The sequence below is a fragment of the Colius striatus genome, chromosome 2 (genome assembly GCF_028858725.1).
Source record: "Colius striatus isolate bColStr4 chromosome 2, bColStr4.1.hap1, whole genome shotgun sequence".
In the NCBI taxonomy this organism is placed as follows: domain Eukaryota; kingdom Metazoa; phylum Chordata; class Aves; order Coliiformes; family Coliidae; genus Colius; species Colius striatus.
In genome coordinates, this window is record NC_084760.1 from 78,550,238 (window position 1) to 78,576,853 (window position 26,616).

The 26,616-nt window shown below is 51.8% G+C and overlaps 1 protein-coding gene across 1 annotated transcript; it reads right to left on the bottom strand.

Annotated features, from left to right (window-relative positions):
* Nucleotides 1-12,037: 12,037 nt before the first annotated feature.
* On the bottom strand, nucleotides 12,038-23,217 carry TCTE1 (t-complex-associated-testis-expressed 1). The gene is made up of 6 exons (XM_061989629.1): nucleotides 23,161-23,217; nucleotides 21,463-21,502; nucleotides 20,960-21,193; nucleotides 15,513-16,081; nucleotides 14,126-14,575; nucleotides 12,038-12,187 (listed from the first exon to the last, which is right to left on the bottom strand). The coding sequence occupies exons 1-6, from the start codon at nucleotides 23,215-23,217 to the stop codon at nucleotides 12,038-12,040; spliced, it is 1,500 nt and encodes a 499-aa protein (XP_061845613.1).
* Nucleotides 23,218-26,616: the final 3,399 nt, after the last annotated feature.

Below are 26,616 nucleotides of genomic sequence, written 5' to 3' on the forward strand. Positions count from 1 at the left end.
AAGCAGAGGGCGGTGAGACCTCCTCGTCTGTTGCCTGGCCCGAGGCAGCACGGGATTTGGGGAGAGGAGAGGAGAGGAGAGGAGAGGAGAGGAGAGGAGAGGAGAGGAGAGGAGAGGAGAGGAGAGGAGAGGAGAGGAGAGGAGAGGAGAGGAGAGGAGGGGGATGGCCCAGGAGGACATCAGGATGGAGTGGACACAGCATCTTACTCCGGCAGCCAGTGAAAGCTCCCCCAGCCGTGGCTCTGACCTCCTGGAGGGGTGAGTGCTCATGCTCCCCCTGACATGGCACAGAACTCTAGATCGACTACTACATGCAAAAAAACCCCCCGAAACTCAATCAACAAACCCAACAGAACCAACCCCAAAACCGTAATTCATGGCATCAAAGTCCAAAAGCGGGAATGAAAAGACAGGCCTGATGCACAGAGGGGGTGCTTTGGCTCCCAGCCCTAGCTCCAGGCTGGTTTGTGCTCCAAGGAACCAGCAGCCACCAGAAAGCTCTCTGCTGCACTTCTGCCCACCCCACTGCCCATGTTGGAGTGAGACCCCTTACAGGGGGGAGAGGAATGGACCCCTCGGGAGCAACACGTAACTGCCAGTGCCTAAAGGTCTGGGGCATCCAGGCAGGTGGAGCTGAGCAGCAGGTTAGAGCAAAGGCTGAAAGCCATGAATCCAGCTCTTCCCCTTCCTTCCGACCATTCCCCACCCTCCCCACTTCTTTTTTTTAGACGGTGCTCCGACTGTTACTGTGTTCTCACTGCTGGGAATGGCAATGCCTGCAGAAGATCCAGGCTTGGCTCCTTAGGAGGCTTCAACACACCAGCTGTGAGAGTAAGCATCTCCTAGGTAAAGGGCTTTCTGCTTGGCATTGCAGCAGGCAGGCAGCACTGGGGAAGGGATGAGTGTGCAAGCCCAGATCCACTTGCTGGAGGAGGGCTCAGCTGGAAAGAGAAAAAGGGAGGCCCCTGGTGAGCCTGGGAAGTGGGAGAGGATGGCACTGGGACAGGCATCGTGGTAATAGGTGGCATGTCAAATAGCCCAGGTCCCTTCCTGGCTTTGAAGTGAGTCCTAATCAGTTTAGACAAGCATCAAGGAAGGCTCTGGTAGGTTCAGCTGCGATTCACTTATCGGTGATAGAGCAGCAGGTTGGTGCATGTCTGTAGGAGTGAATTTAGCATGAGGTCAGGCAGGGCTCTGGCTGCAGACTCCGAGCTGCAAGCTTCTAGCAGCCTGGTTTTGACAGAGAGTTATGAGGGCCTGGGAGGTGCAAGAACATGCTGGAGTGTCGGGAACCTGGGCTGAGGGAAACAAGGAGCAAAAGGATTCCCTTTCTGTGGGGCCCCACTGCAGAAAGCACAGGTGGGAGACAGGGAGGCATCTGCTGTGTTGCATGATGGAGGCTAAGCACACATTGTAGAGAAACCTGCTTAAAACCAAGTGGTTTGCACTACAGAGGCTTTTGCAGAGAGGCTGTGAGAAGTGAGGTGGCTTCTGAGTAGCCTGTTAGCCCCTGGGTTCCTCTGCCTTACTCTTGTCAGGGTAGGTTGGCCTGCTCTGAGCTTTGTGCTGCTCCTTCTGTCCTGCTGGGAAGGATCTGGCTGATGTTGGGCAAGGAACCTTTGTATCACTGAAGCTGCATCAGTGGCTTCAACATGCAGGCTACCCAGCTTTTCCTCCTCCATCAACACATCCCCAAACCTTTCACATTTCACTTTTCTGTTCTCAGAAAAGCTGTCTCCTTTACAGTCAGCTCTTTGGAGGAGTGCATACCAAATCAGCCATCGGTTTCTCCAGACAGCACTGACAAACAAAGGCAGCAGGTCTTGGGTGATACGAGCAAGTCCATTAGTACCTGGACACTTGAGCTTGGTGTCTGCCTCCCCACATTCATTGCAGAAGGGCAAGATGGAACAGCAAAGAGTGAGGCGTTATGTTTAGTCCAGCCCATCCCAACTGTTAATGAAGGGTGTTTCTCTAATGTTGCTGTACTGCTTCACCTCTCAGGCCTTGAGGAGGCTGCAAACGCATCCTTCTACCACATCAGTTCTTGTTTTTGAAAGCCATCTCTCTCTGGCAAGCCTGGAGCGCTCAAGTGCCTGCGGGTGTTGTAAGGCGCTGATTGAGTATGCCCCCAGAGCAGTCTGTTCTTCCGCTCTGTGTGTCCTGTGTGCCCTTGTGCCCTGGTCAATGTCTCTTGCCCTTCAAGTCAGTTTGTCCTCCTGGATCTCAGGTGCTAGACTCCACACACTGGTGGTTTGAACAGAAAGGCCCTTAAGATCTGCCTCTTACCATTCTGTCTTGTCATCTGCCCTCACTCTCCCTATCAGAACTAGATATTAGCTTAAATATGAAGGTCCCTTTGAGAACAGAGAAGCCTCTGATGTGGGCACATCCCTTTCTGCATTTTGTTCTTGTTATCATTGGCACAGATTCAGACCAGGTGAAAGCTACAGCCCTTTTAGCTGCCCTGGTATTTCCTTGCTTAGTGATGACATTTGGCTTGCTGTGTGCTTGTGCTTCTCTCTCCAAGGGCCTAATGTAAGCCAAGGGCAATGCAGAGGATGCTCATGACTCTGGGGAGGTAATGATGTGTGCTTGTGTGTCCCAGTGAATCAGGAGACGTTCAGTCAGCAGAGCTGCAATGGGTCATTAGTGAGGAATGTGGTCCGCTTGTCTCTCCCAACATGTTTCTCTTTGAAATCTCCTACACATTGCTTAAATTAGTCTGTGGTGGTTTGTCTTTCTGGCTCTAGCCTCCAAGGTGCCTTGGGCAGATGGACATATCTAAGATTTGGCAGGCCTTTTAGCTCCCTGGGGCAAAGACAGTCCTGAGAATAGGGACAGAATAGTGGGGTCTCTGTGCTCCTGTCCTTTAATACCTGCAACAGAGTTCTGCTTTCAGGCACCTCGTCCTTGTCTCTTTCTGGGCCTTTTGGTGAGATTGCCTCAACTTGTACCTCTAGCCACATTTTCACCCACGAAATCTTATTCTGAAGGTGATCTGTCTAGGTGGACATGTGTATCTTTGAGGCATGGCTGCCGCTCTGGCCAGCAGGATCCATGCAGCCTTGCTGAACGCCTTTCCCATGCAATAGGCTAGAGACTTTCTGGACCTGTCTCAGGCTCAGGAAGGAGGGGTGGCATTCTTGAGCATGGGAGGGGAGCAGGACTGGGTAGGAAGGATAGGAGCTGCCTGGTACCTTGGCAGAGGCATGGTGGAGGTGAAGAGGACAGGCTGGGGTCATGCTCCCTCTCCTTGTCCCTGCTCGCAGTGGCAGGGCAGTGGGTCTAGCCAGGCAGGAAGGTTCATGATAGACAACTGGGTTCCCTTCCCACTCATAGTGTGGGATGCAGCCAGCAGAAAGGCTGTGTGTATAGGTTCCCTCCCAAGTGCTGGTGAGGGCCTTAGTGCCCTGGGCAAAGGGCACACAGCCTGTCTCTGGTAGAGTGGTCCCATCTCTGTGCCACACAGACATCCACCCACCACAGCTCCAGGCTGAGCAACAGTCAGGCGTCTGCTCTTGCTACAGACTCATGTCTGCTCTCCGCTGTGTCTCTGTTGGTGATGACGATTCCTTTGGCAGCTCATTCCATGGCCCAGTCTGCTCCTCTCATGATAGCCTGCTCCCTTATATCTAACCTCAATTCTGCGTGCTGTATCTTAATCCCATTACTTCTCCTCCATTGACTGCAGAGTCTAATTGGCTCTATTCCTTTTCCCCATGGCCTTCTCATCACAAGCAGTTGTTATCTGATCTGTGCAGCTTTCCCTTCACCAATCCCAGGGTCTTCTGTCCCCCAGGATCTCACTGGGCAAACCCCAGCTTGCCTGGGGTGCAGATGTTTTCCCTGTGTAGTGAGTCTCTCCTTCCTGCTCTGAGCCCAGCCTGGGCAAGACGAGAGGGCCAAGGCACGAGCAGTGCCTTGGTCTGTCACGGTGGCTGTGTCCTCGTTTCTGGTGCAGAACATCTCTTCAAAGTTAGAGAAGTACACAGAGCTGCTGGCCCCTTACACTGAGGAAAGCAGGACAGCCTGCATCACCCTCTGGGAAGGTGAAAGCTGGGTGCTTGCCAGTACAAAGGGGCAAGAACTGGAGGATCTCTGCAGTCCGAGGGCTTTATTTTTTCCCATACGTCATTCCTGTGCTGCAGCTTTCCATGGGCCGGGAGTCAGGCTCAGCTCTGCACTTGTCAGCAGGCTTTCCTTGCACGCTGAGGCGAGGCAGGCAGGAGTGCTGTCACCTTCTCTTCCTGGCCCTTCTTGGCACTGATACATCTCTAGAAGAGAGCTAGTCCTTACTGCTGCAAGGCTGGACAAAAAGTTTGGGCTATTTGGTGTTTCCTATTGCTGCCAGTGTTGCTGCCAGGTACTTAAAAGCTCTGCAGCTATCCTGAGCTAGATAAAGAGAACGAGTGTGTGAGCAGCTCTGGATTAGCTGATCTTCAAGACACATCACTGCCCATCTTTCAGCACACACTGAAAGCTTCCCAGATAGTGCCCAGCACTTTGCTTGTGCAGAATCAGGCCAGCATGGTGGTACTTCTAGAGGCTGCTATGTGTCATGCAGGCCACACCAAAGAGGGAGATATCAGAGTTGAGCTACCGTAGGGGCATTTGTTAGGACAGCTAATCTGAGCTTGTGGCCAAGGCCAAGCCTTCCAGGGTCATGCATGGGGCAAATAATCAGGATAAGTGCTGGGGAAGCTGCTGTTCTTCTGATGCCAGACAACCCCCCCCCTTGCCTTTCCCTATAAAATGCACATGTTACAGACCCAGCCCATCCCCGCTGTCCTCGTTGTCTCTCCCCTCCAGACACTGCAGACCTGTGTAATGACTGGTGGAGAGGGGACTGCAGGAAGAGATTTATTAGGTGGAAGTTGAAGAAAGTTAGTAGGATCTGGTGCTGGTAAAACAGTGCTGGCTGTGTAGCCTGTGGGAAGAATAATACCTTTTAAGCTTTTTTTCCAGCCTTTCCAACCATGGCTTCAGTACTGCTGTCTAACATCACTAGGGTGCTGCCTTATGTTTAGCAGGGTACAGCCTTGCTGCAGGATGCCCGTGCTCTGCTGCAGTGGCTGTAGAGCGTGGGCTTGAGGTATTGCACCAACTCCAAGAGGTTGTGTCACCAAAGAGCTGTAAGGCTTGGTTTGTGATATGTGCTTCTAATCGCATTTCATTCACATTCAGTGGTTAAAATACGGTCTGTACAAATGTGATCTGCATCCAGATCATGTCAGAAACAAGACGTGGTTTAACTGTTAGATCTGTTTGGTAAAGCTGCCTCCCGTGATGCATGTGGGCCTAGAGTCTGCCCTGCGCCGGGTGCCTCTGGGGAACAAAGGCTGGTTCGTGGGACCTGGGAGCCCAGTGGGGACTTGAGACTGAGCCCCGTGGGCAGTCTGGAAAAAAAGGGAGAGGGGCTTAGTTAACATTTCAGGTAGAAATTATCGGGCTATGCTCAATCCTACTGTAATCTTATTGAAGCTGGTGGTACTGTAGCAATATGAGCTTGGCTTAACAACTCCTCAGAGTGGTCTGTCCTTGAGCCCAGACAAATTGATCTGTCACAGCGTTGCTTTGATGCACAGGGTTCCTATTGAGACTTTGCCAACATGAATGAATGTTGAATATCTACTGTCTCTCCAAGCAGTGGGTTGAATTGTTCTGCTCTACTGCCTCCACCACAGCTGCTCCACCAAGGGAAACCTTATGCCCATGGATGTGACCTCATCAGCTCCCTCAAAAGCAAGCTAACAAGCAAATTGACCTCACCACACTGGCAGAGGAGCCTTCTCCCACAGGACTGTAGCTGTTCTGCACACAACAGAAAAAAAGAGGAAAAGAGGTCCCAAGGACAGAAATGAACCTGCAAGGCATTTGGCCTCCCTTTCTCCTTCCCTCCTCACCTCGTCTTTCTGTCCTGGGGAGGGACAGCTTCTTTGTGGAGTTCAGCAAGCTACTCTTCCTGCAGCTCATAAACAGGCTCTACTAACAGGTACATCATCCACCTATGCAATAGTTCCAGAAGCTGGCGAGTTTTCAGGAGCCCGTTACAATGTGCAGCATGGCCACCCAGCACTGAGAATAAAAGCACAGTGGCTGCTTGAAAGCTGAGTGGGTTTTATTCCTCCTCCTCCCCCGAGGAAGACTGTTTCTATTCGTTTGGAGAAATGAAGTTTGTGAGAGATAGGTGCCCATCCTGAACCCTCCCCAGTGCTCTGAACTTTGGGAATGGGTGGATCACCTACTGTGATTATACTTTAGCGGATTATGTAGAGCAAAGTAACTTCACACACAGACACATGAGGTTCTTTCACTCTCCCATCAGCACAAGCTGCTTCTGCAATCTTAGCTACTCACATTAGTGAAAGAAAAAGCCTAGCTAGAATGTGGTGAGATGACTTAGTACTTTCTATCAGTCCCGTGGTCCCAGCATCCATTAGCAGCACCATCAGCTGCCATGCCATGATTTTGGACTTTGGATGGCAGCCCATGAATCAGTCTGGGTAAAAACGTTTGGAAAAACCTAAGCCCAAGTCTTACATGTGTCTCCTGAAGCAGATGCAGAGAAAGGACCAGCTGAAAGCAGATGTCACCTCCTGCCCAGCCCAGCCAGAAGCTGGTGGGATCTGTGCTGCATCTGCCCTCCTGGGGAGAGCCTGTCCTCTGCAGGGGCCGAGCAGAGGGGGTGAAGGCAAGGGCACGCCTGATGCAGCAGCATGCACAGCACCGTTCAGGCAGCTGGGGCAAAAGGAGCAGCAACCAGAGTCCAGAAGAACAGGATTTCACTTTGGAAACGCCAGTGGCTTTTTCAAACTGAAACAAGACTACAAGGCTGTGACAGTTGTGAGAAGTGTTTCAGATTGCTGGTCCTTGCTTTAAAAAAAAGGTAATTTTTGACAATGAGATGGATTTAAGTACTCCACTGCAATCAGCTCTGTTAGAAACATGTGGTGCTGGTGGAGAACTGCTGAGAAAAGATCGAGAGGGGGGCCCTGTGGCTTGGCAGTGGGGCAAGCTGATGGGGAACGGTGGCTGGGCTTGGGAGCCTTCCCCTATCCCTGGAGGGGTGACCTGGCCAAACCCCCACCCATGTGTGCCTGGCAGGGTGGGCTTCTGCCTGCTTGTGTGCATGGCCAGGACCCTTGGCCTCACAGAGGGTCAGGGTGATTGTGGCTTTCGTCTGGTATCACCCAGCTGTCGTTGCAGCAAGGGCTTTCCAGGGTGACAGAGCTTTGCTTGTTCCTCGCAAGAAGAAACTCCTGACCTGGTTTTTGTGAGGAGATGGTGTGAAATGTCACATTTGCTGCAGCGAGTGGCAGGGAGCAGGGATAAAAGCGTGGAGCAAGCTGTGTTTGAGAACAGGCTCATCCCTTGCTGGCTGCTTGACATGGGAGTGCTGCTGGATCTGCTCCCTGGCCAACACTCTCTAGCTCTTCTCACCCTCCACAAACCCGATGTGCAAACTGTCATTCCTCCGACAGCTAGCTGAGCTCCTCCTAGGCCCTGCATTTGCATCATTTGGGCCCTCTCCCTGCTAGGTGCCATGGGCCAGCTGTGCAACACCAGCAGCCATGTGATGACCTCCAGCGTGCTGATGGCCAGATCTCACCATACCCACCGGTTTGCCTGCACACAGCCTCCCAGCAGTGCTCCTTGCCCTGGCCTGCTTCCTGCTTGCTTGGTGGAGAGACAGCCCAGCCTGCACAGCATTGTAGCACACCCAGGCCTGCCTTTTCCATCACTTTATGCTTTCCCAGAGAAATTTCCCAGCACTTCTCTCAGCTGTTGTAGGCAGATTAAGTTCAACAGAACAAAGTTGGAAAACAGAAGGCTTTGACATTTTGGTGGTCCTGATCTCTAGAGCCCTGGTGCTGTCCCTGGGGAGAAGAGGCGGGACAACTGTCGTGGCAGTGCGGGACCAGGGGACGGCATCGTGGCGAAAGCAATGTGTATTCTGGAGGGAGTCTAAGAACATGGGCTCTCTGCTTCACTGGGACAGAGGGCAGCTTTGCAGTGGGCTGGCCAAGGTGCAGCTGATGGAGGAGCTAGCTGAGAAGGGCAGGATAGTATGCGAATGCTCTGCAAGATATGTGGGGAGGAGAGCTGGTAAAAGGCTTTGCAGATGTCGTGGGTTTCATGGGAGGCATCAGGCCAGATGGGGCAGGAGGCTGCTGTGCTGGAGCAGCGGTGCTGCGAGGTAGGGAAGAAGGACAGGTGGGAAATGGAAGGAGCAGGGAGAAGCCCAGGATCAAAGTGGGCTTTCAAATTGTCCCATGCATGCTCTGGCTCCAGAGACAGGCAGAAGGCCTTTCCAAGCTGAGGTGCCCAGGCCGAGCCTCACTGCCTTGTCAGAGCAGCAACGATTCCCCCAAGCCCAGCACTGACAGCTTGAGCACGTGTCGCCCAACCACAATGGCTGATACAGCCACAAGGTGTAAATGTCACTAATGAATAAATTGCCTTGTGCCTTGGAGAGGCTAATCCATCACAGCTGGGGACAGGGATCTGACAGGCTTGGCTATTTCGGGCATAGCCCGTAGGGAGGAGGAACACTTCGCTTCTGATCCATCCCCTCCATCTAGGGAAGCCGATGCAGGGCTTGGCTCGGTGCTGCTTCCCAGCTGCATGGGCTCAGCCTTCATCCCTCTTCACTGCAACTGAAGGAGGAAGCAGGAGAGGGTCTGGGTTAATCAGAAGTGCCCAGTCAGTAGGGCAAGGCGTGGGCCCTGCCTGGCTGAGCAATGTGGAGGGAGCCTGCTGCACACAGGCCAGGATGCTGTAGGTGCTGAGAGGATAGAGTGGTGAGTCCCCAGCGATCAGGACGGCTTGTGTCAGTGGTCTGGGGTGTTTCAGGCCAGTAGCACTTGGTGCTGTGTTTTACAAATGTGCCAGTTACTCCCCAGTTCAGTTTGGTAGTTTGCCCTGTAAGACGTGACCTGGGAATGCTCCAAGGCAGCCCAAGTCCTCACCCACTCCAGAGATGGCTCTACTATGCTGTCCTGGGGCAGTGCACAAGCCCTCCCATTTCCCCCTTGCTGTTGAACCGTAGCCACCAGCACCCCGTCTGTCTGTGCAGGGGGCCAGTGGGTACCCAGCGGGCAGGGGCAGCAGCTCAGCATGGATAAATCCAGCTCTGTGGGAGCAAAGGGAAGCTGAATGCAGCAACCATTTCCATGCACAGTCGGTGCCCATCCCTGTGGCAGCCTGCTTCTCCGTCTCCTGCCAGTGCTGCTGCTCTGTTTACAACATATGCCAGTGTGACACCTTGCAAATGGAGGCCTGGGATGGCTGTGAGCAGAAGTCGCCAGGCTTGGGAAGCCGGCCACTGGCTCCTGCTGCCATGTACTGTGCTCAGAGCAGCGGCAGCAGGGCTTGCCATCTGCTGCAGGGAGGTGGGAAGGAGGGAGGTGGGCACCCAATGGGGCACCCGCTGGTGCTGCTTGTGGCTTTCCCCCCTCCTTTATGTCCTGGCCACCCTGTCTCTCCCTGTCCCTCTGGCAAACCCGTGGGTGGGGGGATGCTTTCGGCCTGGCTGGGGCCCTTCTGTCGCTGTGTGCCACCCGTGCCGTGGTGGGGGTGACATCAGGCTCTCAGGCGAGGTGTCACAGGCTGCTGCCTGCTCCAGATGGAGGCCCACAGCTGAGCCCCCTCCTCAAAGCCCCATGGTACTCCTTGGGGATGGGTCTCACAGGAGAGCAAAGGGTTGCGTACTGGCCCTGTGCTGGCACGTGCCCCTCCCCACAGTGACTGTTCTGCAAGGCAGTCCAGGACCAGGGTAACCAGACCTGAATCTGACAAGTGACCCACCAACGATGGGAGTGTTCACACTCAGACCATCTGCTGTTGCTGTCAGGGCTTTCACTTTTACTGACATGTTTGATATTTGAATTGGTTTTAACCCTTGCAAACTGTTGGTCTTGAGGGGGGGTGAGTGGTGCGGGCTGCTTGGTTTGGGCTTTGCTCTTTGGCCAAGAGATTGATGGCAGGGAAGGCAAAGGGTTCTCCAGGCAGCAGCTTCCTGTGCAGGCATTCCTGTGTGGCAGCTGGCAGGGAGTGGGTTTGGAGGGTGCTCAGGGGTGTTAACAGTCTTGGCCATTATGCAGGAAGAGGAGCCATGAGTATCCTGTAAAGTAATTCCACAGTTATTCCGTGATTATGTGTTTTCTCAAACCTTTTTCTTCCCATCCCGGTCCCTCGCTGGCTCTGGTGGCAGATTGCTCCTCACATGTGTGCTAGCATGCCTGAGGGATCTCGGTGCTGCCCTCTCAGCACGAGTTTCCATTGCACAACTGGCTGACCAGACGCAGCCCTGTACGTGGAGCTACAGGCAGGCTTGCCCAGGACCAGGCCACCCCTCCTTTTGCTGCTGGAGCTATTCCTTCATGAGCCTGATGCTGACCTGGGTGGTTTCTGCTGTTTCTGAACTCAAGCTCTCATCTCATTCGGGTGTGTCATTCGGTGGAAACATTTTGTAAATGCAAATAAAGAGAAACAAATCTATTCAATACCTCGGTCTTGAGAATGCAAAACAAGTAGCAGGAGAAGCCCAGACGGGGAGGTTTCAGGGCTGCTGCCACTGCTTAGGAAGCCCCTGGCACAAGCATGAATAAGTGGGGAGGGAGCTACAGAGACCTGCGCGAGGCTGGGACTGAACCCCCTGGCAGCCCTCGTGTGCCCAGCCGACACAGCCTCGAACTCCATCCTTTCTGATCTCTAAGGGCGTGGCGTGGCACAGGCAGAGGGCCCGTCTGTATCCATCGGGCAGAGCCAGGCAGCAGCAGGAATATGGCAAACAAATCCCTTGTGAACGCCAGGAAACGGTTTTTACTCTTCAACTCTGTCAATATGATCTAGCTCTGTCTGTCTCTCTATATATGTACAAACAGTATATCACAATGTTGCCTTTTTTGTTGGAAATATCAAAGTACAAAGATTGTAAACCAAATCGGTGTAATAAAAGTTTCAGATGATTCACTGAGGTGGCTGCCAGCGGTGGGTCTGTGAGCACTGGTGCTGGGAGGCGGGTGAAGCCCCTGCGTTGCTTGGAGGGCGGGAGGGGATGGAGGTCAGCCCACTTTAATTCCCGGCTGACCCCTCCTGAGGGGGCAGGGTGGTCAGAGGGCTGAGGCAATCAGCAGTGTCCCATCCTGCCCTCAGGTGGCCACAGCCTGTGAGGCAGAAGGAAGCTGCTCCGTTTTCCTCCAAGCCCAAGGAAGCTGCTCTGTTTTCAACTCTGTGGGCCGTGTGTGGGCCAGCAGTCTTGCAGGGACCCCTCTAGCTTGAAGTTACATGAAAGGCAGGTTTTCTTTTTGACAGCTGTGCACAGAAGAGCACTACTAGTTAAGGTAAGCATCTGGTTGGTAAGAATTCACCTGTTGACAAAGCAGGCAAGCACTGATCAAAAGCGTAGCAACCCAAAGCAGGAAACCACAGTGGAGAGACCTATCATTTATTGAATTTCTTTACTTTTCACCACCCATATCTGAAACTCCAGACAGTTTTGCTATAAAAAACAATAAGCCCTTGAGTAGAGCAAGAGCCAGAAAAGAACCTGCCAAGGGAGTAGAAACAATATTCCCTCTGCATCTTGTGTCCTCCTCAGCAGAAAGCCTAAAATAGCTGCTTGCCCTAAAGGTTAGGTCTGCACTAGACCATGTAGATGGTGGAGACTTCACCTTAGCTGCTTTACAGGTGGAACAACATCCAGTTTCCTGAATTCAGCTTGCTGCTGGAGCATGTAAAAAACACCACAAGAGGTGGGATTTAGCCTCGAGTACAGTGAGAGAGAGGGATCAAGAGGCAGATTCCTTCAGTGATACCACTAGAGACCCTTGAGGTCTGGTGTCTGTCTCATACTAAGTTGTAGGCTGGGTCACGAGGCTCTGGGAAAGGCTGCAGTCACAGCCGCAAGTTGAGTGTTCCTCAGAAATACAAATTAAAAAGAGCCTCTGAAGTAAAGTATCTCCAACGCTGCAGCTGCAAAGCTCCTTACTCTGGAGTATTTTCTTCAGAGTGGTTTGGCAGGGGGTTGCTGCTAAAATGCCAGCCTCGCCGCTTCCCGGTTGGCCCACACTGTTTGGTGGATGAGGTATTCGGTCTCCTGGCCCACCTCTGCCAGGCGGACATCGAGCTCAGTCAAAGCCTTGTTATCCACCAGCCCTTCCAGCAGCTGCTTCCCACCATCCTGCAAAGGAGCGACAAGAAGGAGATACAAAAGAGAAGTGGCTTGCTCCCTTTCCCTTCTCCCCAGGGCCACTTCTGCTGGCAGCAGCAGGTAGCCCATGAGATGGTGCCAAAAGGGACGAAGGCCTTCACTCAAGCTCGAAATGCTGCTGACAGGAGAAGTACACAAGGAAGGAGTGTAACCTTATGCAGTGCTGTGATATGACACATGCTAATGACTCCCTCTGGGTACCGTGTCAGGAGTCCTCAAGCTCAGGCTGGTTAATAGTGTGGCTGGTGATGATAACCTGAGAGGAGTCTCTGCTCTCCCTTGTCCCCAGTCCCCAGCTCACTGCTGCCAGGGCACAAATGGCAGCATGATAATTAGTGCACTGCATCTCTTCTCAGCAGCAGCAAGACCCCCAGTGTTGGCAGTCTCCTGCTGGGATGCCATTTCCCAGCCTGGGCTGGCTTTCCTGAGGGGAACATCTCATACAACTGAAATCCAGCCTGCTTGGGACAGAAAATGTGATGTAGATAGCCTTAGGGAGGCAGCTCACTTTGGAGCATTTCCCTTTCTTACCCGAAGCACTGTCATTAGAGACGTGACAATTTGACTTTCTTTTTCTCTGACAGATACTCTCTTTTAGGTACCAAATGCACCTCCTGCCCGCACCTCCTCCATCCAGGCAGTCCCCTCATCTCAGCACCCTGCTGCTTAGACCTTTTGTCAAAAAGGATGAACCAAAAAGGACCGGAAAGGAGTCTCCCTTTTAATGGGAGGTCTGAATTTGATGCACCTCTAGGAAGGACCCCCATTTCCCCAAAGGTAATACCAGCAGCCCACTTGTCGGGCTGCCACGGAGCTTTACAAATGGGTAACAGGAGAGCTCATCAGAAGGAAGATGCTAAGCGTAGAGATTATTATTTACTAAGCAAAAATGCTTCTATCCATTCCAACCTTTGCCCCTTTGTATCATTAAACTCAAATGGTTTTCCATGTCCAGGATCATAAAACTCAGAACTCACAAGAGGTTTTTCTGCCATCAAATCCTTTTAAAACCATTGTCAAACACATTGATGCCAATATTCCTGCCAGCAGGGACAGCTGGTCTTGCTGTCTCTTTATTGTGACAGTAAGAAAAATTGAGGCAGTGCAGAAAGTTTAAAAGCCATCATGATTACATTTGGCTGTCTAGTCTCAGATTTCTAAAGCTCTTTTTAGTCAGCAGAAGAGAAGCATTCTGGTTTGTGGGCATGTTTCATACTGCAGCTCTTAGGAATGCAGTAAGATCTGTGGATTTTCCTCTGCCTGGAAAATGTAAGCCTGTGGTTTAGGTGCCACTTACAAGCATCCAGACGTGACACTTTTGACCTGCCGCGCCTCTCCTTGGCTGCAGGGTAAGCTGAAGGAGTTTCACAATCAAGCCTATTTTCTATCAGTCTCCTCTAAGCATGTGCCGGACAGGAGAGATTTTGGGAAGGGTGACACTATCTGTGTGCTGCTGAGTGACAGATGGCACAGCAAGCACAGAGGATATGCAGAAGGCCCTCACGAGTCTCATGCCACTTATCATTATTATCTACTCACATATGTGTGAGTGGCTGTGATTTTTCCCACAACTACTCCCCAGTTTTCACTTTCCTGGGGGAAAAATCCCTGTCTGCCCAAAAGCCCAAAGCCTGGAAGCCAGATTCAGCCCTGTGAAGAGAGATAGATGCAGAGAGTGAGATAAATGTGTGTGAGTGAACAGCAGACATCCTTCCCCTTCCTGCCTCCTCTTCCTGTAGTCTGCCAGAGCCTCCTCCCTGCTCCCGACTGATGGTTATCTATCACAGTGAGACTGCAAAGTGAGGGATGCGTTTGCTTCTGCAGCTTTGAGGCAGGGCAGGCTTAGTGTGTCTTTGCAAGGCCACCATGCTGGCTCACATACTGCAGCGAGAAGGGATTGTCTCTTACCGGTCCCAGGTGGTTGCAGGAGAAGTTGATGCTCGTCAGGGTGGTGTTCTGAGCCAGGACCTGGGAGAAGCATGTGGCGGTTGGCTCTGACAGGTGATTACTTCCCAAATGGATGGACTTGAGGGTAGTGTTGGTCAGCAGGGCACGGCCAATCGCCTCACCGCCTCTGTCCCCCACGCAGTTGAGGCGCAGGTTCAGGGATGTCAGGGTAGAATTCTCAGCCAGGGCTCGGGCCAGAGCCTGAGCCCCCACGTGACAGATCTGGTTGTTACACAGGTCCAAGGCTTCTAATCTGCTGCGATTGATCAACTTGCCAACAGCCTGTGCCCCCTCGTCCCCGACAAGATTGTGGGACAAGTCAAGCTCCACCAAGCAGGGGTGATCCAGCAAATTACGGACCAGCAGCCTGGTCTTGTTGTCATCTACTTTACTTCGTGTCAGCTTGAAGACCTAGGGGGATAAAGGACAGGGATGCTAAAACAGCCAGCACTTTGCATTGAGCTTCCTATAAGACCTCAAGGGAGCTAAGCCTGCAGGCAGGGCACGCCACTGACATTCCCTGCCTATTCTAGAGAAAAACGTTTAGTCTCCTGGAAATGCCTGCTCCTCTCCTCTGACGCCATGAGATCTCTGAGGGTTAAATAAAATGAGATAAAGCTGCCTAAATGTCTGCGGAGAGTAACAACAGAACTCACCCCAGATCAGAGTGGAGCACTGTCTGAATGAGCATGTGCATCAGTGGCAACCACAGTGCCAAGTCCCACGTGGCTGGTGCCCCTTAACAGCCACAGGAGAGGTAACTTCTCCTTTGGAAGCCAAGCAGAAAAATGTTTTCCAAAGGATGCCAATCTGTGAGGAGAATGTTCAGCCAGCTCTCTCTGCCTGCACTCTGGATAGCAGTGCCCACTGATGTTTTAGGGGGGCTGAGGATCTGCACTGCAATTGCTGCAGAGCTGAAGATGGTGTTAGTGACCAGAAGGAAAACCCCTTATAGCTCTAAGGCAAATGTGAGTCTTTCCCTTGCTCCTCTGGGGCACACTGGCACGTATTTACTGCCAAAAACTCTTTCTGGGCTTCTCCTCTCCTTCCTTCTCGAACTATGTGAGGAGTTAAAACAGGAGTGTTGCTTTCTCTTGTGCTACAGGGAACATGTTTTGTGGGGAAAAGTATTTTTCTCACCGACTCTCTGACAACCTGTTCTAACGAGGACATATGCAAAACAAGACATTCAGCACCGGGCCAGCAAGTTGGCGTCTCTGCACTCTGCCAGACTGCAACTTGTGAAAGGAAGGGTGCTGCCAGCGAACAAAATTGTTCCCTAGGTTTCTAACCCCAGGCAATTTGAAGATCTAGCTGAGGAAAGAAGGTGCAGTTTGGGATACGTTACTTTCAAGTTGTGGCACATCTTCAGGGCCACAGCCAGATTGTGACAGTCCTGGTGGGTGAAGTTAAAGAGGTTCCACTCAAAGTTCATGCCGCAGTCCTTCACGCCATAAGTGAGATGAAGTTCTTCAAGGTGAGGGAGAGCAGTAATGAGGACTCCCAAGTCGTAGTGATGCATGGAGGCCTTGCTGAACCCCAAATCACTTCCTGTATCAGAGAGGTCATCCCTGTCCTCCTTTTGATCCATCTGCACAGGTGGCAGGAACTGATCAAGCTCCAGTTTCCGCACATAGTCTTTGCAGAGCGGGATGAGCTCTAGGACCTCGTTGGGGTCTGTGGTGTTGGGGATGAAACGTTTCAGGATGTTCTCCAGGTGACATTCAAAGAACATCCGTTTCCAGCTGTCTCCATAGTTCGAGGTGTCACACACTTGCCAGCGCTCCATGCAGCACCTCTTCCAGTAGTCCTCATCACTTATTAGGTTGGCAGTCACAGCAAGCGGGAGGCCAGTGGAGAGCCTGTCCAGCACCTTCCTTTGATGCTCAGGAAGAAGACGGTCTAAAATAGGGCTCTCTGGAGGAGATGAAGAGAAGGAGAGGTTGGTTTAGGCTGTAGGAACCATGGCTAGCACTGTGGTTCTGCCTGGGCCACCAACTGTCTGCCCCTGCCCTCCCCTCCCCTCTGCTGATACTGGCTCTCTCCTCCATTGCCAGCAGCTGGTGCATGGAGCTAAGCAAGCAGAAAATGTGTAGGATTCCTCTCCCACATTTCTGTGTAGGATTTCTAACTTTTACAATAAAACACTAGCGTAATTTGGTTTACTCCTATAATATTTGGGAACTGCATCAGAAACTTAGCTCTCAGTTTAAATTCAGTTTGAATACAGTTTATATTGAGAGCAGGACTTCTGCTCCCAGGAGAGCAAAATCAGCCTTGCAGCGACAGGAGAGCTTGGCTTGAACTCTCTCCCTTTGGTTTCTAAGCATATTGCAGGATGATATTTGAGAACAACTGTCTGTGTGCTCTTCAGGCAAGTACTCATGCCTTTTTATCTTAACTCAGATGTCTGTCTTACCCCAAATTGATTCCTGTTCCTTTCCACTGAGACACACTCTTAGCCTTTAGATCCATCTTGTCGAAATAAAAGTTCTCTTCTCCTAGGACCTTTCTCCCCCTGCTTACTTTCCCCAGTGTGGGTGCCAGGTGTCCACAAAGTCATTCTATCACTCCCCCTTGTAAACTGGACAGGGGAGAGAGAAATATGCTGAGAGGTTTGTGAGTCAAGATAGGACAGGGAGATCACTCAGCAATCAGCACCACGGGCAAAACAGACACAACTTTGGGAGAAATGGTTTGACTTATTAATGAACAATCAGAACAGAGCAGGGAGAATGAGAAATAAAACCAAATCTTAAAAACACCTCCCCCCACCCCTTCCTCTTCCCAGGACCCTACCTCCTTCCCCCCTAGAGGCACAGAGGATGGGGGATGGGGGTTGTGGTCAGTTCATTACAGATGGACTTTGCCGCTGCTTCTTCTTAGGGGGAGGCCTCCTCACACTTCCCACTGCTACACTGTGGGATCCTTCCCATGGGAAACAGTCCCTCATGAACTTCTCCAACGTGGGTCCTTCCCCTGGGCTGTAGCTCCTCCTGAACTGCTCCAGCATGGGGCCTCCCAGCAGCTCCTCACACCCTGCCCCAATGTGGGTCATCCACCAGGAGAACAGTCCTTCAGGTACCAACTGCTCCAGCCTGAATCCCTCACAGGATCACAAGTCCTGACAGCAAACCTGCTCTGGTGTGGGCTCCTCTGTCCCCACAGGCTCCCAGGTCCTGCCAGGAACTTGCTACAGCGTGGGCTTCCAACAGAGTCACAGCCTTCTTCAGGCATCCACCTGCTCCAGCGTGGGGTCCTCCACGGGCTGCAAGTGGATCTCTTCTCCCCTGGGGCCTCCCTGGACTGCAGGGGCACAGCTGCCTCACCATTGTCCTCACCACAGTTCATGGGGCAGTCTTTCAGGGCTTAAGCACCCTCCTCCCCTCCTTCTCCACTGACCTTTGTGTCTGCAGAGATGTTTTCACATTCTCACTCCCTGTTGCTGCCACAGTTTAGCAACTGCTCAGCAACTTCTCCTCCAATACGTTATTCACAGAGGTGTTACCTCCATCACTAATTGGCCAGGCCTGGGTCAGCTGCAGGGTCCATCTTAGAATTGACTGGCATTACCCATCAGCTACAGTGGAAGCTTTTGGCAGATCTTTGTTTAAAGAAGCCACTCCTGTAGTCCCCTGCTACCAAAACCTAGCTCAGGCAAAACCACTACACCAATGCTCACCCTAAATGTCAGCTGGCTTCCATCTGGTGGAAGCTCTTTGTGGTAAGAAACACCAGTGATTAGCCTCGAGTACCGAAGACCTAAGGATTGCCAAAGGGCAGGGAGAGCTTAATTGCCGCTTAAGGTCCAGGACAAAACAGACCAGGCTACTCGGCTTGGGGAAGGAAACAAACAATAATTTAATGCAACACCAACTAAAGCATAACCATAAAACTCCAAAACATAACAAATATAACACAACACAGAGTGGTGCAACAATGAAGACTCCGATCAGCCCTTTAAGACCAGCTTCTCCCCGCCCCTCCCCTCTTCCCGGGCTCAGAGCCCTGATCCTGGTGTTTTAACCTCCTCCCCTCCTGAATGGCCCAGGGGGGCAGGGAGTGGGGGTTTCAGTTGGTCTATTCCTGATAGCTTTCTGCCATTTGCCTCTCCTCAGCGTAGGTGGGCTCCGCACCAGTCCTCCCTGCTCCTCCGCAGGGTACCTCACACGCACAGCAGCCCTGCACGGGCTGCTCCAACATGCATTTATCCCAAAGGCTGCAGCTCCTCTCTGCCTCTCGTGTGGGGCTGCTCTGCAGCGCACAGGCTCTCCAGCACGGCCTGCGCCATGGCTGCCTCCCCACATAGTCCCTCGCCCTCACACAGACTACACTCACATGGAGCTGCTGGTGGCTCTCAGTCCTGCCATGGCCCTGCATGGGTTGCAGGGGTACAGCCTGCATTCTCACCACGGCTTGCAGAGGGGTCTCTGGTCTAGCGCTCCTCCTTCCTTCCTTCTCTGACTGCGGGGTCCGCGTGGTTGCCTCCATCTTGTGTCACTCTTACACCTCCTCCCAGCACTTCAAATTCCTGTCCCTAAATAGTGATGGCAGAGGCGCCAGATTGGCCCAGCGGGGCCAGAGGTGGGTCTGAACCCAAGAGCCGGGGGAGAGTCCAAAAACTCTTTACCAGGTCTTCACTGCAACCCACTCCCCCTGTTACCGAGCTAAACCGTGGCAACCAGAGAAAAGACGCGAGTACTCAAACCATGAATGCCTGCTGACCTGTACACAGTAATATGGAGTAACAGAAATCATCATGGAGAAGCTTATCTTTGCACAGGAAATCAGATATTGAGACACAAAGTCAGGTTAGCTTTATATTTCCTCTGTCTCTGTGGTATTACCTTCCTATGAATACCAAGAGTTTTACCACAGCCTCTTCCTGGAGTCTATTCTCCCACGTCCTACAGCTGGCATAGCAGTGACCTTCTCTGTAAAGTCTCACCACACAAGCAGAGGTGGGACACAACTGGGATAGCTTCATTTGGCTGATTCCCCAGAAGGCTGTGCTGTCATTCAGTGGGATCTTGACTGACTTGAGAGTTGGGCAGAGAGGAACCTCATGAGGTTCAATAAGGACAAGTGCAGAATCGTGCACCTGGGGAGGAACAACCCCATGCACCAGTACAGGCTGGGGGTCGAACTGCTGGAGAGCAGCTCTGCAGAGAGACCTGGGAGTCCTGGTTGATAATAAGCTAAACATGAGCCAGCAATGTGCCCTCGTGGCCAAGAGGGCCAATGGCATCCTGGGACGCATCAAGCAGAGTGTGGCCAGCAGGTCAAGGGAGGTTCTTCCCCCCCTCTCCTCTGCCCTGGTGAGGCCTCATCTGGAGTACTGTGTCTAGTTCAGGGCTCCCCAGCTCAAGAGGGACAGGGAACTTCTGGAGAGAGTCCAGCACAGGACCACCAAGATGATCAGGGGACTGGAACATCTTTCATATGAGGAAAGGCTGCGGGAACTGGGGCTGTTTAGTTTAGAAAAGAGGAGATTGAGGGAATATCATATTAACATTTACAAATATATAAGTGGTCGGTGTTGGGAGGTTGGGACATCCCTTTTTTCGGTGGTGTCTAGGATCAGGACAAGGGTTAATGGGATGAAGCTGGAACACAAAAACTTCCATTTAAACATAAGGAAAAACTATTTTCCTGTGAGGGTGACGGAGCCCTGGCACAGGCTGCCCTGGGAGGGTGTGGAGTCTCCTTCCTTGGAGGTCTTCAAGAGCTGCCTAGACACGTTCCTGTGTGACCTTATGTTATTGGACCTGCTTCTGCAGAGGTCTTGGACCAGATGATCTCTAAAAATCCCTTCCAACCCCTAACATTCTATGATTCTATGATTTGGGCTCACCCAGGCCGCAGCAGTGGGCAAGATGCAGCCACATGGCTCAGGGTACCCAAGACACCAAGCACATTGCTTGTATGTGCACACAGTGTAGGGTCCAGTTCAACTGGCATCAGACGGACGGACTGACCAGGCTGACAGGACTGAAAGGGTGTTCCCATCAGTACCACCAGCTTCTTCCTTAAGGCAGCAACCAAGCTCCTCTGTACTGTTTTACAATCTCAGTGTGGACAGAGTCTTAGACTTGTCTTTGGTCTTTGCTGTCACTTCACTGAGTTGGACAAAAAGATAGGTAGGCCCTTCCTTTCCCCTTCCCAGTCAGTTCCCAGATGAGACATGCTTTTTCTGTTTTGCTATGTTTCAACAGTCCACCTGCTTCAAAAGCACATTCCTTGCCTGAGGATATGACTTGTTACATCACCACCAGAAGCCACGGGGAAGGCTCGAGACTGTGAGTACTGTGAGTACAATACATATCCTGAGACAGTAGCTTCTCTGAGCAGGGAGCAGCTCGCCATCTTTTTGCACAGCACTCAGCACAATGGGGCTCCATCCTGGAGCACTACTGTAACCCAGGCATGAATCAGAAGGAAACAGCCACTCCATGGCCCTGGCACTGGCTGAGGTATGTGAGCCCAGCAGAGTACAGAAGGAAGAAAATCGTGTAAGACAAGATTAGGGCCGAGCCACATCCTGGGTAGGAGCCCAGAGGACTACAGCCATCCCTGGAGTGTGCAAGAATGTACTTAGCAACTCAGCTGTTTAACTGGCTGCCTGAGGGGATATTTCTCCCCATCTATGACTTTGGCAGGGCTGGGTACCAGGCTCAGCCTTTCAGATGTATCTGCCTGCCTTGAAACCTCTGCTCTCCGGGCCTGATGCTCACTCTCTCCTTGAGCCTGACGCTCTCTCCCCACATATCCCAGAGGAAAGGCGTTCCTGCTTACCTTCAAAATGGTGAACGATGTGCTGGAGGCAGAGCTCGGTGAGGTGGGGCACGGTGATGAGGGACCACTCGGGATCCTCAATGACACGGTGTGGACAGTACAAGTCAGCAGTGAGGCTGGCCTGGGATGTATATGGCAGAGGAGCTGGCTGCTGCATCCTGCTCAGCACCCACTTCTTTTTCAGGAGAAGCAGAATTGCTTGGGAGTCATCACCACGTTTTCCATCTGGGCTGCCTGAAAAAGAAAAAGGCAACTTTAGAAAGAGGTTGGCAATAAGAACGGTCTGCTCACACAGCTCAACTCTGATGCACTTGGCCCCTGCCTTTTTCCTGCCTCCTCTGCTTGAACTGGAAGCACCGCAGTAAACCAACTATTATTCAGCCTTACCTTTATACACTGCCCTGTACAAAGAAGTCTCTAGGTACTATGTGTAATAAGCAGAGAATGATGTGGTGTTAATTCAGAGTGCTGTTGAAGGGGATGAACAGGAACAGATTGTTTACCATGTTTTCCAATAAAAGAAACAGATGAAGGTGGCAGGAGCTGAATTTAAGGCAGAGGAAAATGATCATGCTTCACATAGTTTGCAGTTGAACTGGGGAATTCCTTTCCATGGATATTGTGAATGCTGAGAGGATGTGCAGAAACCACATCTGGCTCACTGCAAGTTGAACAAAGCTGGTGGCAGGGAGAGTGCTGGAGGAAACAAACACACATACTTGCATTGGTTTTCTACTCTTCTCCAGCCATGTCCTTCTCGCTACTGTCAGAGATGGCATACTGGGCCAGACCATCTCCTGGTTTCATCCAGTATGCCTGTTCTTATGGCTCTTTAAAGACAGATGCTTTACAGATTAATACACTGTAAGTGTATTTGGGTGGTTTTTCCCCTACTTTTCCCAATTACCTTTCAGCTGAACTCCTTCCAAACATCCATTAACTGATAAGATGGGTCAGACGTATTCAGACCACACTAAGCAGATCTGAGTTACAAGAACAGCCTGGAGCAGAAGGCAAGATGCCCAGTTCTATTAGCTCTGTGGAGCTTTCCCAGACCAAAGTTTCCCATTTGCTATTTCCTACTCCAGCTTCAGGACAAGTGCTCTCAACTGTCAGTACCACACGTGCATTGTTATTGCCTGGAAGTCCTAATGGTTCCCTTACCAGCCCTACCAGTCTAAAAGACACAGAGAAGACAGCAGGAAGGAATCTGGCCCTTGAGTTTTGAGGTCAGCAAGAGCGTCCAGGCTTGGTGAGCATCTCGCAGGGCATACAGACACATGCTGATCCTTCCTGGGGCTAACTGCACATACCAGGGCTGCAGTGCAAGGCTGGGTCGTGAGAGACTGCAGGACACCTAAAAGAAGTGTGAGGCAAACAGATGGATGGCAGGTCAGAAGTGAGGACAGCTTCCTGCAAGACCAAGAAGATGCTTCAGGGAACAGGATGCCTTGCACCACAGTAGAGTTAAAAGGATCCTGTGGTAACATCCTGCAGAGAAGATAACTGCCATGTTATCTTGTGCCACAACATCCCCCAGCCGATCTCAAACAGCTCCTTACATGTGGAGGATGTGAGAGAGCACTCCCCAGATATCTTAGGTCCTTCCCCTACAGAAGGCTGCTCCCTTCTCCTCTGTCCTCCTAGTTTGTTCTGCCAGTCAGCACAGGCCCTTCCCTCCCTGAAAGCTTTGTAACTGGCTTTGGTAGTGTTCCTCCCTCTGCTCCTTCTGCCTCTGAAAGACATCTGAGGAAGTGTCTGCAGAGGAACCAGCAAAAGGAGGAAGAGAGATCTCTGAAATGGTGAGAACTAGAGGAGAGGAGCAAAATGATTCATGTTGCACTGCAGCAAATATGTCAGCAGGGACCTCTTCAAACACACTTGAAGCAGCACTGAGAAGAGAATAACGTTTTCAGAAGGAGAGTCGGGAAAGGGTGAAGATGGTAGTGGCAGGGCATCCTCTGGCACACAAGGGCAGGGAAGTTTTATGTCCTGGGAGGCAGGTGTGCAGGTGACACGGGCAAAGGATGTAGGAAAAGGGAGACTGGTCTGAAGGTGTGGAAGGAGAAGGAATGGGTGATAGGACAGATGTGAGGAGTGGAAAGTCTTTCTCTGTGAAGCTCTCTGCCCCCAAAGGAAGGTGCTGTGATGGTGCGCCCTTGTGGAGCAGGAAGAAAAGAGATTCTCCACAGCACACTGACCCAGCTAGAATCCAGCTCCTGGTGCTTGATGGACTTCATCAGAAGGGCAAAGCACATTCAGACAGTTGTTCGGTGGCAATAATAGAGGAAAAGTGACTGGGAAAAAATGTTCTCTCCTTGCTCAGTCCTTCATCCTATCTGTGTCACTCTACCCCCCAGGCCAGTCACAGCTAACTGGAGCTTCTGACGGCTTTCCTGACCTTTTGGAAGCAATTGTTAAAGGGCAGCTGCTGGGGAAAGCCAGTGCAGCATTGGTGGCCTAGGGTTATTTCATGGCTGCCTTCCAGCAGATGACCTGATTGCCAGTTTACCAACAACAGATAACCCGTGATGCATGTGAGACTGTCAAAGAAGCTCCTGGAGACCAAGCAGGAGACATAGTTGCCCTCAGGCAGGGCTGAAACCTGGCTCTAAAAACAGTGCAGCCCCTCCACACGTTGGATGAAGCTCACTGAGAGAAGCCTGTCTGCAGCAGGTCAGCTGTGGGCCAGCCCCAATGTAGGGTGGGCTCAAAGGAAAGGCAGTCAGCTCGAGATATCTCTGTCCAGGCTGCTGAGGAGCCTTCCTTCAACCAGAGCTCCACAACAGGTCATCTCAGCCAATTGCACCATCTCCACTCGGCATTTGGTGTGAAGCCAGCAAGAGCAGGGCTGCCAGCCCGCGTTTGAATGAGCTCCATGCCTGCAGTGCTGGGGTGAGAGGGGTTGAGTCTAACACCACATCCATTCCCACCATTCCCAGCACTGCATGCCCTCCCTCTTGGCTGCAGAAGTCTCACCCAGCCATAGCTAACACACCAAGCCAGTTCCCACAGATGGGTTGGCTACGGAGCGATTTAAACACCAGAGAAGAGCTGTGATTCACTATCAATAAGCCACAGTGTTAATACATGCTCCTTCCCACCCACTCTATATACATATCAGTCACCTATGCTAAAAAGGCTTTATTAAATGATATACAACCAATGGGGTCATGTAGGAAATTCCTAGTTTATGTCATTTAACATCCAGATTAGACCGAAAGGTAAATGATACTAAAACTGCTAAAACAAGAAGAAATCACACTTCCTTTCCTAGGAAGATGTTATGATAGAAATCCACTCACACAGCCAACATACACCGCTACCTGACATGCCTAACACACCTTCTTCAGTTGAACCTGTTTTGATCTGGAAAGAAAAGATTTCTGCTCTTTTCATTCACATCAAAGCCCAGAGAGACCAAAAGAGAAGAGTTGCATGGAAACCAGTGACCTTTGGCTGGTACTTCCCCTACCAGCAGTACAGTAACCCAAGAAATGGAGAAACTGTAAACACCATGTTTACTGGATAGGTTGCAGGCGAAATTCTTTCAGGGGATGGTGATGTCTCAGCTGAGATTGCATTTGCACTGAAGCTCAGACTACCCAGAAACTGAGGAAGCTCTCATGTCACTGGAGCAGCATCCCGAACCTGCCAGATGTTCTGCAGGTGTCTTGGCCTGTGAGTTCATACCTTCTCTCTGGGCAGGCTAGCAGGACATTGGCAAGCAACTAACACTGCTGATCCTACTACCACCTGTGAGGACTTGCCATGCTTCCCTGCCCTCTGAAAGGCTGATGATATGAGTGTGTTAGGACAGTATATTGCAGGCTCATCCTGCAATGGGCTTAAGTAAGGTGAAAAAAAAAAAAGTGTGCTAAATGAGAAACCTATTTAGCTTCAGCTATAATGGAATTTGTCTGTAATGGGAGATGGGGCAGAACAAGGCCAGACAGCTGCATGGAAATACAGTTCATGTCACCACTGTGATCCAGGCGGTGTCAAAGGCCAACACTGTGGTCCTGCATATCTGTTGGCGTGCTCAGGTAAGGGTGGCTGCCCAAAACAGGTGTCAGAAACACCAAAGGAGCTGAGTGTCAGAAACATCAAGGCATTTTAGGAGCTGAGCATTACCCACTGCTGCCCTGGCCACTCCACACAGTTGGCTTGGTTGTGCCAGCCTCGGAGAGTCCAGGAAAAACCTCTGGCCCTGGGAGGTGCAAGGAAATCATCTGTGCTCCCCATCAGCCCCCTAGCCCAGAGCCCTGAAATGTGAGTGGTATTTGTAACTCAAAACTAGTTTGGAAGAAACTCGCTAAAGCTCAATTTTAATATTAGAAAGCAGGCACTCCTCTATTCAGTGCCAGGTGCATGGAGGAATCACTCCTCCTAACGTGTGCACCCCAAGAGACAAAAGAACACAGCTTATACACATTTCAGAAAAGGAATTACCTGCCTATTACTGCCTAACACATATGCAATACAGGGTGATGTTTAGCACACTTTGGGTGTTCTATACATGCTCATTATCGTACTTAAAGGTGTTAACTGTTGTACTAATTTCTCAGTTAATGAAGCAAAAGTTTCAGTACACTGTGGCCTTGCTGAAACTATCTGCAGTGTCCCACAATTTATAGCCAAAACATAACTGTGTTGCTACTGTAAGGTTCCTTCCCAGGGCTGCGTCTCATGCAGCCTCCCATTCATGGGTTGCTTCACAACAGAATAGCAGGCACTGGCACTTTTGATGCTTTACACCCTTTGCTTACAGTTCTCTCATCATTCATCACTTAAAGTCCAAATCATGCTCATAAATCAGAAGGGGTCTATAAGAGGCTTAAATCTTTGGAGTCTGGTATAATCTAAGAAGAATAAAACATACATTTTCTCTCTCCTGGTAACACTATGCCCCCTTCTCCCAGCGAGGCTCCTCTCCAGAGCTCCCGAAAAGGGAAGAAAACTCTGATTAAGACCTGCAAAGTGCCGGGACGGCGGGGGAAGCTGTGCGGGCGTCCACCGAGGCGACCGCGAGCGCGATGCCGGCGGCTCCCGCACAGGCCGCGGATCCTGAACCACGCGGCGCCCCTCCTCTGCCTGTGGGGTTGGCTCTGCCGGCTGTCCCTGCCCTGGGCGGCGGGGCGTGAAGTTAAGCACAGCCCGCCCGACTCGCCCCGGCCCGGCCGCCCCTCACCGTGGGCCCAGCCGCCTCTCCCCGGCCCGCCCGACCCTCACCCGTCGCTGGCGCCGCCGCCGCCGGTCGCTGCGGACGCGGCCGTTGCTGGGGCGGGGCCTGGCGGTGGAGGGGCGTCTGCGAGTGCCAAACCGGGGTGCGGAGAGCTTCCTCGGGCCGGGCACGCGTGGCAGGCCGAGGAGGGGAGTGGAGGCACGTAGGGAGGTCGCAGGTGGGCCTGACAGCAAAGGTGCAAAGAACGGCCCCTGCTTTGACAGATCAGATAAGCGAGTCTTTGTGAGGAACAGACACCCTTTGCATAGCTTGTGTCTAGAGAAGGGAAGGAAAGGCCTTTCTAGGTGTAAACTGCGCAAATGAGAGAAGCAAGTCTGCCAGCTGAGGGACGATTTGGGTGCCACTCAATACTGGGCATCCTGGTTCTGCTGACCAAGTGAAAACAGCAGCAACTGCAGAAATTGCACAGTTG